At 47.0% G+C, this 15,308-nt stretch overlaps 1 protein-coding gene across 1 annotated transcript in view; it reads left to right on the top strand.

Annotated features, from left to right (window-relative positions):
• Window positions 1-7,915: 7,915 nt before the first annotated feature.
• IDS (iduronate 2-sulfatase) overlaps window positions 7,916-15,308 on the top strand; it is a 20,477-nt gene continuing 13,084 nt past the window's right edge. Inside the window, exons 1-4 of the mRNA XM_006869733.1 lie at window positions 7,916-8,015; window positions 8,752-8,888; window positions 9,437-9,614; window positions 12,634-12,722. Of these exons, the coding sequence (XP_006869795.1) occupies window positions 7,916-8,015; window positions 8,752-8,888; window positions 9,437-9,614; window positions 12,634-12,722 (504 nt within the window). The remainder of the gene's footprint in view (window positions 8,016-8,751; window positions 8,889-9,436; window positions 9,615-12,633; window positions 12,723-15,308) is intronic.

Genomic DNA, 15,308 nt, shown 5'->3' with positions numbered 1-15,308 from the left:
TGTATCCTTTTCAGTATTATGGAATAGTTTGAGTAGAATTGGTGGTCAGCTCTTTGATGAATGTGTGGTAAAGCACCAGTAAAACTATCTGGGCTTGAACTTTTTTAGTTGGGAGCTTTTAATGACTTGATCAATTTATTTTCGGATTATACACCTATTCAAGTCTTTTACTTCAGCCTGTGTTAATTTAGGTAGGTCGCGGGTTTCTAGAAATTTGTCCATTTCTTCTAGATTTGTAGTATTCTGTTATTATCCTTTCTGTTTCCATTTGTTCTGTTGTGACATTACCCACACATTTTCTTATTCATGTTATTTGCATCTTGTTCTCTTTTGTTAGATTTGCCAACGACTTTTTACATTTTAGTAATCCTTTCAAAGAACAACCTTCTTGTCTTGTGGATTCTATTGTTTTTTTATTTCATTTATTTCTGCTCTGACCTTTATTATTTCTTTTCTTCTAGTGATAGTAGGTTTACTTTGCTGTTCTTTTTCTAATTGTTGGAGATGTTTGATTAAGGTGTTGATTTTGGTTCTTTCTTCTTTTTGGATGTACACATTTGTTGTTATAAATTGTACTCTGAGCACTGCTTTTGCTGTGTCCCAAAGACTTTGGGAAGTTGAGTTTTCATTCTCATTTGACTCAAGGAATTTTTTAATTTCATTTTTTGTTTGATTCGTTATCCAGTAGCTTTTAGCAGGGTGTTGTTCAATTTGCCTGCATTTGAATTTTTTCCCTTGATTTTCCTGTCGTTGATTTCAAATTTTATAGCATTGTGACCCGAAAATATGCTTTGTAGTATTTTGATATTTTAAATTTTATTAAGGTTTGCTTTGTGGCCTTACATCTGGTGTATTCTGTAGAATGTTCCATGTACAATGGAAAATAATGTCTATTGTGCTGTTGTTGAGTTGAGTGCTCTGTATGTGTCTATGAGGTCAAGTTGGTTGATTATGTTGTTTACGTCTTCTGTGTCTTTGTTGAGTTTCTTTGTATTTGTTTGTCCTTTATCAAAAGTGGTGTATTAAGATCTCCTAAGGAGCTCTGGTAGCGTAGTGGTTACGAATCGGGCTACGAACCTTAAAGTCAGCAGTTCGAAACTACCAGCCGCTTCAAGGGAGAAAGATGAGGCTTTCTACTCCCATCAAGATTTGCAGCCTTGGAAACCCTGTACAGGGTCGCTATGGGTCGGAATCGACTCGACGGCACTTAACAACAACAACAACAACAACTATTATTGTAAGGAGCTTTTGGTAGCATAGTGGTTAAGAGTCGGGCTGCTAAGCTCAAGGTCAGCAGTTTGAAATGACCAGCTGTTCCGTGAAAGAAAGGTGAGGCTTTCTGCTCCTGTAAAGATTTACAGCCTCAGAAACCCTATACGGGGTCCCTATGAGTCGGAATGACTCCCTGGTGCACTACCACCACCACCACTACCACCACCACCACCAAGATTATTGTCTATTTCTTTCCTTAGTTCAATTAGACTTTATGTATTTTAAGGCTCTTTCTTTGGTGGTATGGATACTTACTATTGTTATATCCTCTTGTTCAACTGACCCCTTAATTATGATATAATATTCTACTTTGTCTCTTATACTGGTTTTTGCTTTCAAGTCTATTTTATCAGAGATTAAAAGTGTTATTCCTGCTTGTTTGTGATTGCCATTAGCTTGATACATTTTGTCCATCCTTTGATTTTTAGTCTATTTCTGTCTTTGTGTGTAAGATGTCTCTCTTTTGGAATGCATATTGAAGGATTCTGTTTTCTTTTCCATTCTGCCACTCTCTGTCTCTTGACTGGTGCATTTCATCCATTTACATTCAGTGTCATTTTCAGTAGGTATAAACTGATTGCTGTCATTTTGCTGTGTGTGGTGCTGCTGGTTTCTTTCACATAATTTTCTGCACTGAGTTCATTTTCTTTGTGGGTTTTCTTTCCATTTCCTTCATTTCTGCTGTTTGAATGTTCACTAAAGCTTTGTGACTTCAACCTTTTCTTCTTTTGAAGTGAACAATGTTATCCATAGCTTGTCATGATCCACATAGTTGAAAGCCTTTGCATAGTCAATAAAGCACAGATAAACATCTTCCTGGAATTTTCTGCTTTCGGCCAAGATCCAGCTAACATAAGCAATGATATCCCTCATGTTGCATCCTTGTCTGAATCCAGCTTTCATTTCTGACGGTTCCATGTCAATTTACTGTTGCAGCCCTTTTAAAAATTATCTTCAGCAAAATTTTACTTGCATGTGATATTAACGATATTGTTGGATGATTTCTGCATTCCATTAGATCACCTCTCTTTGGATAACATTGCAAAGAATGGATACTTCAGAACTTAATTGTACTCATGTGGAACCTGTATAAAGACCCAGAGGAAGCTGTTTGAACTGAACAAGAGGATACTGAATGCTTTAAGATCAGGAAAGGTTTGTGCCAGTGTCGTATCATTTCACCATATTTATCCAATCTGTATGCTGAGCAAATAACCTGAGAAGCTGTATTAAATTAATTGGAGGTAGACTCATTAACAACCTGTGATATGCAGACAATACAACTGTGATTGCTGGAAGCAAAGAGGGCTTGAAATACTTACTGATGAAGATCAAAGACCACAGCACTCCAATGTAAAGAAAACAAACATCCTTACCACTGGACCAATAAATAACATCATGATAAATGGAGAAAAGATTGAAGTAGTCAAAGTTTTCATTTTGCTTGTATCCATTACTAACACTCATGGAACCAGTAGTCAAGAAATTAAATGACGTAGTACATTAGGCAAATCTGTTGCACAAGGAATCTTTAAAGTGCTCAAGAGCAAATGTATCAGTTTGAGAATTAAGGTGCACCTGACCCAAGCCATGGTATTTTCAATTGTGTCATATACATGTGAGAGTTGGACAATGAATAAGGAAGACCATAGAAGAATTGATGCATTTGAGTTACGGTGTTGGAGAAGAATATCACAAGCACTATGGACTTTGAGAATAGCAAACAAATCTGTCTTGGAAGAAGTGCAGTCAGAATGCTCCTTAGAAACCAGGATGACCAGACTATGTCGCTCATACTTCGGACATGTTATGAGTGACATGTCCCTGGAGAAGGACATCATGCTTGGTAAAGTGGAGGGTCAGCAAAAAAGAAGACCTCCAACATGAAAGATTGGCACAGTGGCAGCAGCAATGGCTTCAAGTCTAAAAACAAGTGTGAGGATGCCGTAGGTCTGGGCAGTGTTTCGATCAGTTATGCATTGGGTTGTTTTGAGTCAAAGTCAACTCTGCGCCACCAACCACCACCAACAAAGATATACCTGGTGTGATGCTGTAGGGTAAGCACTGGACTGCTAACCATAAGGTTGGCAGTTCAAACCCACCAGCTGCTCCTTGGAAACCCTATCCAGGGTATCTATGAATCAGAACTGACTTGTCGCTTAGCAACAACAGCATGCAAAATCCACGTAATTTTTACTGAAATTCCGCTTGTATGACTTGAAGCCACAGAAAGATTTGTCCATGTATAAAATGACATAAATCCAACATTGTTCATTACCCATTATATTTCATATGGAAATTTGAGATCGGCCTAAGTGTCCACCCAAAAGGTAAAAAATTATAAGTTAGGTGAAGTAAATTATAGTTTTCTGAAGGCACTCACTCATCTATGCCAAGAAATTTGGAAGACAACTATTTGGCCAACAGACTGGAAAAGATCTGTATTTGTGCCCATTCAAAGAGAGGTGACCCAATGGAATGTGTAAGGCATTGGACAATATCATTTTGTCCATCAGCACTCATGGAAGCAGCAGTCAAGAAATCAAACAACATGTTGCATTGGGCAAGTCTGCTGCACAAGACCTCTTTAAAGTGTTGAAGAGCGAAGATGTCACTTTGAGGGCTAAGGTGCACCTGACCCAAGCCATGACATTTTCAATAGCCTCATATGCATGTGAAAGTTCAACAGTGAATAAGGAAGACTACAGAAGAATTGTTGCATTTGAGTTATGGTGCTGTAGGAAAATATTAACAGTACCATGAACTGTCAAAAGAACAAATAGGTCTGCAACACTGTTGGAAGAAGTACAGCCAGAGTGTTCCTTGTAAGACAGGATGGCCAGATTTCATCTTTCATACTTCAGACATGTTGTCAGGAGGTACCAGTCACTGGAGAAGGATACTATGTTTGGTAAAATGGAAGGTTGGAGTAAAAGAGGAAGACCCCCAGCAAGATGGATTGGTACAGTGACAGAAGCAATGGGCTCAGGTGTAGCAATGATTGTGAGATTGGCCTAGGACCGGGCAGTGTTTCATTCTGTTGCGCATAGGGTCTCTATGAGTTGGTGCCAATGTGATGGCACCTAACAACAACAATAACAAAAATGATCTTTCTGAAGCCCCTTCATAGTGTTGTCGCTAGCTGTTATTATGTCTGCCCAAGTAGATTGCCTAATTGGTCTTAATCTGGATGACGTGCTGAAACCAGTTTAGTATGACAGTAACACACAAATCTCCTGGGAAAGGCCGTGGCTGTACATAAGCTGTATTGGCTGGGAATCGAACCTAGGTTTCTTGCATGGAAGGCAATAAGATCTAACAACTGTCCTGAACTCCTGGTGTGGCACTGTAGGGTCAGCACTGGACTGTGAAACATGAGGTTGGTGGTTCAAACCCACCAGCTGCTCCTTGGACACTCTAAACAGGAGCCTACTCAATGGCACTTCACAACAACGGTCCCCATAAACTACAGTATGTTTCTGTGTATAATTCAGTGACATGAAAGACAGTCTCTACGTTGTACAGCTGTCGCCACTACCAGTGTCCACATTTGTTCATTCCCCTTGATAGGAAGTTAGTGTCCTTGAAGCAATACTTAGAGGGTTTTTGATTGGGGCAAGTAGAATTCAATTAGGTCCTAAGTGCGCCAGCAGGCACTGCAAGGGGAAAGTATTACAAATGAAAGAGAACGAGGAACCAAGGGCAAGGACAGCTTTCTAAATACTCACTGGAGCCCATGTTGACTGGAATCAATGAGGCTGTGATTTGTAAGTGAGCACCTGAGCAGCCGCTAGGACAGGAGAAAGTGTCAGGGTGACGTGGGATAGCTGGGGTACTGGCTGAAGCCTGGCAGCCTGGGCCCTTGGCTGGGGTTGGACCACCCTGAGGCACTCAAGGCTCCTTCAGGTGTCTGGCAGGGGAGTCAGAGTTTGGTCTTGCCTAGGGGGTGCCCGCCAGGTTCTAGTGTGAACAGCGGTCCCCTGCTGTTGTAAAGCAGGACTGGCAGCAATGACCACTGACTGTGTGCCATGCCCATGCCACCATCCTGCTCTCCATATCCTGGCTGTGGGCCCTGGATCAAGCTATTCGCTTCTCTGGGCTGGCATTTCCAGATCTGCAAAATGAGAGTCCTGGTGGGTCTGTAGGATAAGCACTGGATTGCTAACCGCAAGGTCAACAGGTCAAATCCACCAGACAATCCGAGAGAGAAAGATGAGGCTTTCTGCTCCCGCACAGATTTACAGCCCCGGTAATCCTACACAGGATTGCTCTGAGTCAGAATAGACTTGATGGCAGTGGTTTGGTTTTTTGGGGTTGGGGGAGAGTGAAGGGTGGGGACCCCTGGTCCACACTTCCAGCTCTTCAGAAGCTCCCTGTTGAGTAGACAGAGGACCACGATGCCTTTCCCAATCTTCAGCCCTGGGTGAAGGATTCCTTCCACTCATATCTTCTCCTCTTCTTCCATACCCTACCTCTCCCCAGCTCCTAATCCCCCTCGCATCTCCCCTCCTCCCTCTCCCTTCCATCTTCTCGCCACTACTTCCATTTCCTCACCACTCCCCAATTTCTTCTCCTTACCATCTCTTTCTTCCCGCTCAGACTCCCCACCTTTCTCTCATCTCTCCTGGGAGATTCTGGTGCAGTTCCTGTCCGTGGAGGCTTGCTTTCTGCTATGATGCTGACAAGATTTCAGTGGAGCTTCCAGACTAACACAGATGAAGAACGGCCTGGTGATCTGAAAATCTTGGGGAGGGTCCAGAACCTGGCACTTTTTCATTTATGTGTGTATTGGGGTGGCCAACAGCCTTTCATCTCAGCCTCTCCTGCAACTCTTCTCCCACACTCTCAAGGGGGTCTACTCCCTTAGTCTGGAGCACCCTTGTTTGACTTCATACATGGCTCTGGCGTTTTCTCCTCCCTCCTGGCCAGGCCAGTTCTTTTCTTCTTTTATTTTGGAGACAGGAAGTTGGATTTATTGGTGAGCACAGGTCAGGTGGGGCAGTGCTACCAAGGCCTTCATGAACACAGGGCCTGCCACTTGTCCAAGGGGCCATGATTGAGAATGTGTTTTACTCCATAGCCATCTGGTAGGAGGGGCTTCTCAGCCACCTTGGCTTCAAACTCATTAGCATGGACCTTGGTAAAGCCCCATTTCTTAGAGATGTGCATCTTTTGGCATCCAGGGAACTTGAATTTGGCCCTGCATAGGGTCAGAATCACATGTTCCTTGTTTTGAAGCTTGGTGTTTGGCCAGCGTGGACCCTAGTCACAGTGCCCTGGGGTTTTCCGAAAACTCCTTGCAACACAGTCAGGAGCCTGTCAGCCCCAGCGCAGAACATCTTGTTGATGTGATGACATGGGTGGGATAGAGCTGCACTTGGAAGTCAAAGACATATTTTCTACAGCTTTTCACCATGTACTTATTGGCACAAATATGGGCCCTCCTTCTAAGGAGAGCTGCTTGTATTCATTTGGCACCATGTGGCCACAGAGTGGGAACTCATCCACTTTTGTCTTCTTCTGACCTAGGTTAAACATACGATTCTGATTCTTGGCAGAAGGGGAACTTGCGGTAGGATACCAGACACCTAGGCAGAAGGGTCTTGGCAGAAGGGGAACTTGCGGTAGGATACCAGACACCTAGGCAGAAGGGGGATTTGCGGTAGGATACCAGTAACACCGGGGCTGCAGCCTATGGGGACATGTTTGTGGCATGCCAGATGAAAACAGCTGACCAGTTCTTGTCCGGGTGTCACTCTCCCCTAGAGGTCTGGCTTGGCCACCTCTAGAAACCTACCAGCACTGCTTATAGATGTTATTGTTATGTGCCGTGGAGTCGGTTCCGACCCATAGCGACCCTGTACAGGATTTCCGAGGCTGTCAATCCTTACAGGAGCAGAAAGCCTCATCTTTCTCCTGCGGAGCAGCTGGTAGTTTCGAACCGCTGACCTTAAGGTTCGCAGCCCAATTCGTAACCACTACGCTACCAGAGCTCCTTTAGATAGGCCGTCTTTATTTTCTAGGCTGGGCTGCCCTTACAAGCTGTACATGTTTCTTCACTGAACTTCAGGAAACCCCACAGGCCAGGGACGACTTTAGTGTCTGGTAGCCCTACTTGCAGTCCTTAGGTGGCGCTGTAGGATAAGTACTGGACCTCAAGGTCAGTCACCTGCCGCTCCTCCCTCAAGAACCCTGTACTGGATTGCAATAAATCTGAACCTACTCAATGGCACTTATCAACAACAGAGTGCTTATTTGTTGAACAGATGACTAGGAAAGGCCCCTCCCCCGGGGGATGCCCTTTGGCTGGGCCGCAGGTGAACTATGGTTTTCAGAGAGGAAGCACGGTCCAGCGGGGACACACACGTTGCCAACAGTCCTACGTTTGACCGTGGCCCCGCCCACTGTGGCTCAGATCACGCGCTCGGACCACACGCGTCGCTAGGTCCCGCCTCCGAGGGGGCGGGACGGGATCTTGGGCACAGGCGCACTGGGATCCGGCTGGGGCCTGTAGGGCCCGCTGCGGCCGCCTGGCGCAGTTGGTGGTGGTAGTTCTCTACGCCACGGCTGGCTGTGGCGCTTCCTCCCTGGCTCTCCGGCCTCAGCCGGTCAGCGCCGCCCTGGGGCGCGGCCCGAAGGAGAAATGCCGCCGTCTCCCGGCTGGAACCTGCTCGGGCTCAGCCTGGTCCTGGCAACCTTTTGTGGGGCCCTCGAGACTGCGGCGCAGGGGAACGCGGTCACAGGTGTTGTCCCATGGTCTCGGCCGGCTCGCGGTGTTCCCCGCCTTCCGAGCCTACATCCATTTATTCCTCCTATTAGCCCTCCCTCCCTCCATCTAGTCTATTTTTGTTCCTCCTTCTTTCTCTGCATCCATCCATCAATCCATTCACCCTGCCCTCCTCCAACCATCCTCCCTTCCCATCAGTTTGTTCCTTCCCTCCCTCTCATCTTCCATCCATCTTTCCCTCTCCCTCCTCCCACCCTCCCATTTCCCTCATCCATCCATCTTCCCTTCCACCCATTTCGCTCTTTGCCTCGCTTTGTCAGTAGTCACTTCTCTCTTATTTTCACACCTTTTCCCCTTCCTTCTTCTTTTTGTCCTTCCTTTTCTCCCTTCCACCGTTCTCTCCCTCTCTCCATTCTTCCCTCATGCCCTCCCTCCCTTCCTCCACTTATCCTTCCCTCTCCATGTAAACATCCCCATCTGTCCTGAGCTCTGTTTCTCCTAAGCTCTCCCCCTCACTGCTCCTTTCATCTAGCCTGACGCTGCCACCCAAGACTTGTGCTTCTATGCACACTACTCCCCAATCCCCACTGGGGCACAGCACAGTATGGGCTTTATGCCCTCAGTACCACCCCTTGCCCATGTTCTGCAGGCCTAGCCTTTGGGGCTCTCCATACCCCTAGCACCTACCATAGCAATGGGACTAGAGTATCAACATGCCCAATCTCACCAGAGCCCCCCTCCCTCCTGGACAGATGCTCTGAACATCCTTTTCATTGTCGTGGATGATTTGCGCCCCACCCTGGGGTGTTATGGGGACAAGCTGGTGAGGTCCCCAAACATCGACCAGTTGGCATCCCATAGCCTCCTCTTCCAGAATGCTTTTGCCCAGGTATGTCTGGGGACCCCTAGGCATGGGTGTGTGAGCCTGGTGCACTGAGGGCTGGGGTCCCTTCACTATGGTCAGATGGCACTGATGGTGCCAGGCATCTCAGGGGTTGAGGGAACCATGGCAGTCAAGCAAACCTGGTTGGCCACTCACAAGGAAGCTCGTGCATGCAAGGCTGTTCTCTGCTTGGTTCGAGGCTATACTCTGGCCAGCCCTCCAGCTCTCTTTCCCACAGTCACTGGCTGGGGTCCTGCAGAATGCATTCCTGCCCGGGCCCCCTCACAGGACTGCCCCCAGGACAGTGTCAGCTCTGTGGGCCGCTAGGTGCTGTCCTGAACAGATCTCTAAGGTTTCGACCCTTTCTCTTCAGGGAAGACTGAGCTCTGCCAATGGGTGAGGGAGGCCCAGTCGCCACTGATTGGCTTGTAGAGCTGCATGACTCAGCCCCACAAGCTGTTGTCTGAGGCCCTCAGGAGGCTGCTTGGTTACCTTCTAGATGACAAATATATTTTTCTCTGAGGATGATTAACTCTGTTTCTGTTCCCTATCAGCAAGCAGTGTGCGCCCCAAGCCGTGTGTCCTTCCTCACTGGTAGGAGGCCCGACACCACCCGCCTGTATGACTTCAACTCCTACTGGAGGGTACATGCTGGAAACTTCTCCACCATCCCTCAGTTCTTCAAGGAGAATGGCTATGTGACCATGTCGGTTGGAAAAGTCTTTCATCCTGGTACGCCTGGCAGTCCCCTCCTGGGATTTGGCTGCCTTTGCCAAGGGCCTCTGTACGTTGGGTGGGCCTCTCATTACCCACTGCTGCCATTCCAGGGGGAAAAAAAAAAAGCACTTCTCAATGTGGTTTCATGCCCTCACCAAAAGTGAAATAGGGTAGAAGGTGTCCTTCTTCCTTTCAGAAAGCAGCCTCCTGGGGTGGGAAGGGTACTGGATGGGGAACGGGGTATGTGGGTGCCAGCCTAGCTGTGTCCTTGAACCTCTACTTCAGAGTGTGCAGTGAAGTGAGGGATTGAATGAGAACATCTGAGGGTCTCCCACGTGGCTGGGACTGCTGAGCTGACTTGTGGGGATTAGGGCCCTTAGTGTGCCAGCAGCTGGCACTCCTGACCTTGAACCCTGCCTGAGAAACTGAAGTGCAGAAGACCTACTCAGTCTTCACAAGTTGTGTGTGTTGATTTGATAGAACATTGGGGGAAAAGGGAAGTGATAAACTTAAGAAGACCAATCACTTGTTCTCTCGCTACCCTGAGGAGAGCCCTATTTTGAGTTTCGGTGTACATTCTTTTTCTGATTCCAGATCATCCTATGCATGTCATTTTCTAGATTGGAAGTTTTTAAAAAGATAAACATTTTACCATGTAGTTACACTATATAAAAGTCATTAAATTTTTTATGGTGGTTAATGAAATACATATAACCCAAACTTTGTTATTTCAGCCATTTTTATGTGTACAGTTGGGTGACTAACTGCTAACCACTACTTCTTTCATCTATGCAGTTAGCCTGTTCTAGGCATTTCATATGTGTGGAGTCATTGCATATTTGTTGTTTTTGTCTGACTTTTTCATTCAGCATCATGTTTTCAGGGTCCACTCATGCTGTCACGTGTACCAGGACTTCCTTCCTTTGTGTGGCTGGAAAATGTTCGATGGTGTGGATAGACCACGTTTTGCTTACCCATTCATCTGTTGATAGACAGTTTGCTGTAGTGACTCACGCTGTTTGTGTCCCTGCTTTCCAGTCTTTGGTCTGATAGCCTTTAGAGTATGGCACAGGGGGTTAATCATTATGCTTCTAACTGCATGGCCATTGGTTCAATGCCCAGCTCCCTTCAGGATTTATAATCTCCGGAGCAGTTCTGCTGTGTCCCCTAGGTTCACTGGGAGTTGCAGTGAGTTTGACTGTCTTGATTTGTATTGTACTTAGGAGTAGAATTGCTAGGTCCTATGGTAATTCTGTGTTTCGCTTTTTGAGGGACCACCACATTTCCCATAGCACTCACAAGTCAGTGGTCATGACAGCGTCATAGTCTAGTGTGCAGATACACCACAGTATAGCCCACCCTTGACCTTTCCCTTGTCCTCAGTGTCTGGTCGTCATGAGTACCCTGGGAGCAGCAACACCAGGAATCTGGGACCTGGGTTCTAGCCCCAGCGCTGCCTCTTCCTAGCTGTACAGTTGACCTTGGGCAAGTCATCTGTCCTCTTGAAGCCTCCGATTCCTTGTCTGTGGAGCTGGAGTGCTGGCTGCCCTGATGGTCTCCTTCATAGGAAGCGTCCAGATCAGACAGTGAGTGCGTGAGTGAAAGGGCGCCTGCTAAGGTCGCTCATCTGCTGAGGGGTTAGAACCACTCCATTGGCCCCCACCTGCTCTTTCTACCCTGCTTGTTGTGCTAGCAGTCCCCTGTACCCCAGAGTCCCTCTAGACTGACCCCTGTGGCGCTCTGGTGGAGTGCCGGGTGTCTTGCTCCTGTGGCTCTACAGATGAGACCCTCTCTTCTGAGTGCTCCCTGGGACAGCATTTCCAAAGCCGCTTGGACCCCCGAAGGCCTCTGCCTGCCCTCCCTGGGCTGCTGGGACCCACAGGCACAACTACTCCTGACAGCTGTCAGCCCTCCCTCACTATCCCCCGTGGCTGTGATGTCTGCCTCAGCCGACTGTAGATGATTCAGCTTAGGACAGGGCTTCCGTCTCCTCAGTGAGCACAGTACTGAGCTTGCTGAGGCCAAACCTTGAGCCCTGCCCACTATGGAAAACCTGGTGGGCGTTGTGTAAGGCATTGCCTGTCAGATGGTGGTGCCTAGGCCTTGGCTGTCTCCTTCATAGGGTAGAGGAGAGAACACAGTGACAGCAAGTCCGGGAAGTTGCTGTCCAGTCAGTGTGACTCCTGGAGACCCCATGCGTCTTAGAGCAGAACTGTGCAGCATCAGGTTTCCAGTGGCTGATTTTTCACAAGTAGATCGCCAAGCCTTTCTTCTGATGTACCTCGGGATGGACTCAAACCACTGGCCTTTCAGTTAGCAGTCCAGTGCATTAACCACCTGTACCGTCCAGGGATGCCTGACTTCATCCTGGTATGCCTGGCAGTCTCCTCCTGGGATTTGGCTGCCTTTGCCAAGGGCCTCTATACGTTGTGAGAGAATCAACACAAGTTGATTCTCTCACAACTCTGGAAGCTAGAAATGCGAATTCAGGGCTGTGCTCCCTCTGAAGGCCCCAGGAAGACCCTTCCTTGTCTCTTCTAGTTTCTGGTAGCTCCAGGTGTTCCTTAGCTGGTGATACCAGAACTCCAGTCTCTGCCGCCCTATTTCTAAGGCTGTCTTCTCTATGCCTGCCTGTCTTTGTGTCTCTTCTTATAGGAGCCTCAGTCATTGGATTAGGACCCACCCTACTCCAGTATGGCTTCATACGAACTAATGATAGACACAAAGACCCTATTTCCAAATAAGGCCACATACACAGGCCCTGGAACACAATTGAATCCATAAAAATGGCTGGTCTTGCCCATTTGGGGTCCTCCCTTCCACAGAGCATAGCACAGATCTCACAGTTAGCAGGAGGTCAGATGCTGAGTCCTCAACTTGGCAACTTGCTTCTAGTGGGGACTTCTTATCTGGCCTCAGCTCTTGATTTTATAGATGAGAAAACTGAGGTCCAGTGGTTTACAGAGTTTGCCTTTTGGGTGGGAAAAAGGACCCTTCAAGTTTTATTTACGCACTTTATTTTTTTCCCCTCAAGGAATCTCTTCCAACCACAGTGACGACTCACCATACAGTTGGTCTATTCCACCGTACCATCCCTCCTCTGAGAAGTACGAAAACGCTAAGGTAAGGGTGTGAAAGAGACCCCTTTCTTGTCCTGCAAATGTGGGTGTGACCCACTCTTCCAGCTGGTTTTACAGTGAGCAGTTTCTTGCCAATGACAGTTGTTGCGCTTTGTAGCATCTTGTGGAGAGCTGGCTTTGCTTTAAAAGTTTGTGGGTGTTCCTTGTTCTAGAACTGTAAGCTCTGGTAGCTAAGCTTCATGTCCTGGCTCCCTGATGCTCACTGCTGGACAGGAGAGAGATGTGGCCTCTGGGAACCTGTGCCCAGGTTGGAAGAAAGAAACTTCTGGTCAGGGTGTTCAGACGGCAGCACATGATGAGAGCTTCCTATTGGTTCCGAGAAGCCTGGGGGGTAAATGAAACAGAAACCCACATTTAAGGAACTCAGAAAATCTGAGACCTGACTTGTTCCTCAGAGATTGTGGGAGGCCTTGTGGGGAAGGGTATTGCTGTTGAGCGCTGGGGCTGGCTGGGGAGGATGTTGGTTTTGCACTGCCTTACAGAACACTGTGAAATTCCGGCTGTGACCTTCGGTTTCTGAGTTGAGTCTGAGCAGGCTCGGTTTGTCCCTCAGTTCCCTGCCACCATTTTGTTGATTTTAGTGGCATCCCTTAGAAGCTCCAGTCCCCACCCCACCCACTTCTCTCTCAAAGCAGGGGCCTGACTGTACCATATGCCCCTTAAGTGCTGCCTCTGTGGGCATGGAGGGTGAGAGGTGGTCTGGGACGTGGGTGTCCGCGGCTCCTCTGGAGCTTTGGATGGCGACACAGCTATAGTGAAACCTTCCTATGGCCTTGTGGCAGTGTGGGTCCGTGCTGTGCATGGTGGACCCAAGGACCTGGAAACGCTAGGGCTGTTATTGTCATGTGCCGTGGAGTCGGTTCCGACCCACAGCGACCCTGTACAGGGTTTCTGAGGCTGTAAATCTTTATGGGAGCAGAAAGCCTCCTCTTTATCCCATGGAACCGCTGGTAGTTTCGAACTGCTGACCCTGAGGTTCGCAGCCTGATTCGTAAGTACGCTACCAGACCTCTTTTCTGGGGACTGTAGGGCCACCTTAATCCAGTTGGCTGGGACCCCATTGGTTACAAAGCTTAAGCTGTTGCTGAAATTGAAGACAGAGTTTTTTCTCTCTCTTTTTTTATTTCAATTTTAAAAAAATTGACATCTAGTTCACATACTATAAAATGTACAGTTCAGTGGTTTTTGGTCTAATCAGAAGTGTGTACAAGCATCACATATTTCAAAACATTTTCAGGACCTCCTAAGAGACCCCAGACCTATTAGCGGTCACTGCCAATTTCTCCCCCAGCTCCAGTCTCTGGAAATGATGAATCTACTTCTGTCTCTTTGGATATGCCTATTCAGGACATTTCATATTAGTGGAATCATACAGGATTTATCTTTTGTGTCTGGCTTATCTCATCCTCGTATTGTCTTCAAGATGTATTTGTCACAGCATGTATCTGAACTTCATCTCTCTCTGTGGCTGAGTAGTTTTCCATTACCTGAATGGGTCACATGCTTATCCATTCTTCCATCCGTGGCTACATGGGTAGTTTATACCTGTGTGGTGACTGTAAATTGTGCTGCTGTGGACAGCTGTGTACTAGTTTTTGTGTGGGCATATGCTTTTGTTTGTCTGGAGTCAATACCTAGGAGTGGAATTGCTAGGTCATATGGTACTTAGTTCTGTGTTTAACTCTTTGAGGAACCATCAGACTATTTTCTACAGTGGCCGTACCACTGGACAATCTCACCAGCAATGGAAGAGGGTTCTGATTGCTCCAATCCTTGCTAACACTTGTTACTCTCCTGACTGTGCTTTTTGTACAGTCATCCTGGTGTGTGTGAAGAGGGATCTCATTGTGTTCTCAGTTTGCATTTTACTAATGGCTATAGAAATTGAGCCACTTTTCATGCACTTTTGGCCATTTTTAGGTCTTGTTTGGAGAAATGTCTCTTGAGCACATCTGTCCATTTTTAAAGTTAGCTTATTTGCCCTTTTATGAGTTGAATTGTAAACAGCTTCATTTTTTTTAAGTTTTTATTGTGAATTGAATGATGGTTTACATGGGAGTACATCAGCTTTACACTTATCCTATCGTGTTTCATTTCATTGCAATGATTACAGTCCCCTCCATGCATCATCATTCAACAGCATTTGCTTTTCTATACCCTGTTTTTTGTATTTTTTTTTTTTTTTTTTTGTGTGAGTGTGTACACCAAAGCACTCAGGAATATACAATCATTCAAACAGCCAAAGGGCACACCCTGCAAGCCTGCTTCTGGCTGCCAGCACACAGCCCCTCTACCTCTCTGAGGAGTTCCCAGCCGCTCCATCTCTCCACGTCATCTTCTCTGCCTCCATCTCTAGCATTGCCGCTTCTCTGAATAGGGTCCCACACTCTGCTCCCGCTCTTCTCCCTTAATGGTCTCAGGGTCCTCCACTCCTGGCCTGCAAGATCAACCACTCCCCTCTTTTTGCAGCAAAACAATTACCTTTACGGTTGAAATAATTGCAATCAGTCATGATAACAGTTACACACTGTTGAACCACAAGAGTCTTATTCCCATCTCCTTTCACCAG

This window comes from Chrysochloris asiatica, unplaced genomic scaffold (assembly GCF_000296735.1).
Source record: "Chrysochloris asiatica unplaced genomic scaffold, ChrAsi1.0 scaffold00134, whole genome shotgun sequence".
Lineage (NCBI taxonomy): Eukaryota > Metazoa > Chordata > Mammalia > Afrosoricida > Chrysochloridae > Chrysochloris > Chrysochloris asiatica.
This window is presented reverse-complemented; position numbering and strand designations above follow the sequence as displayed.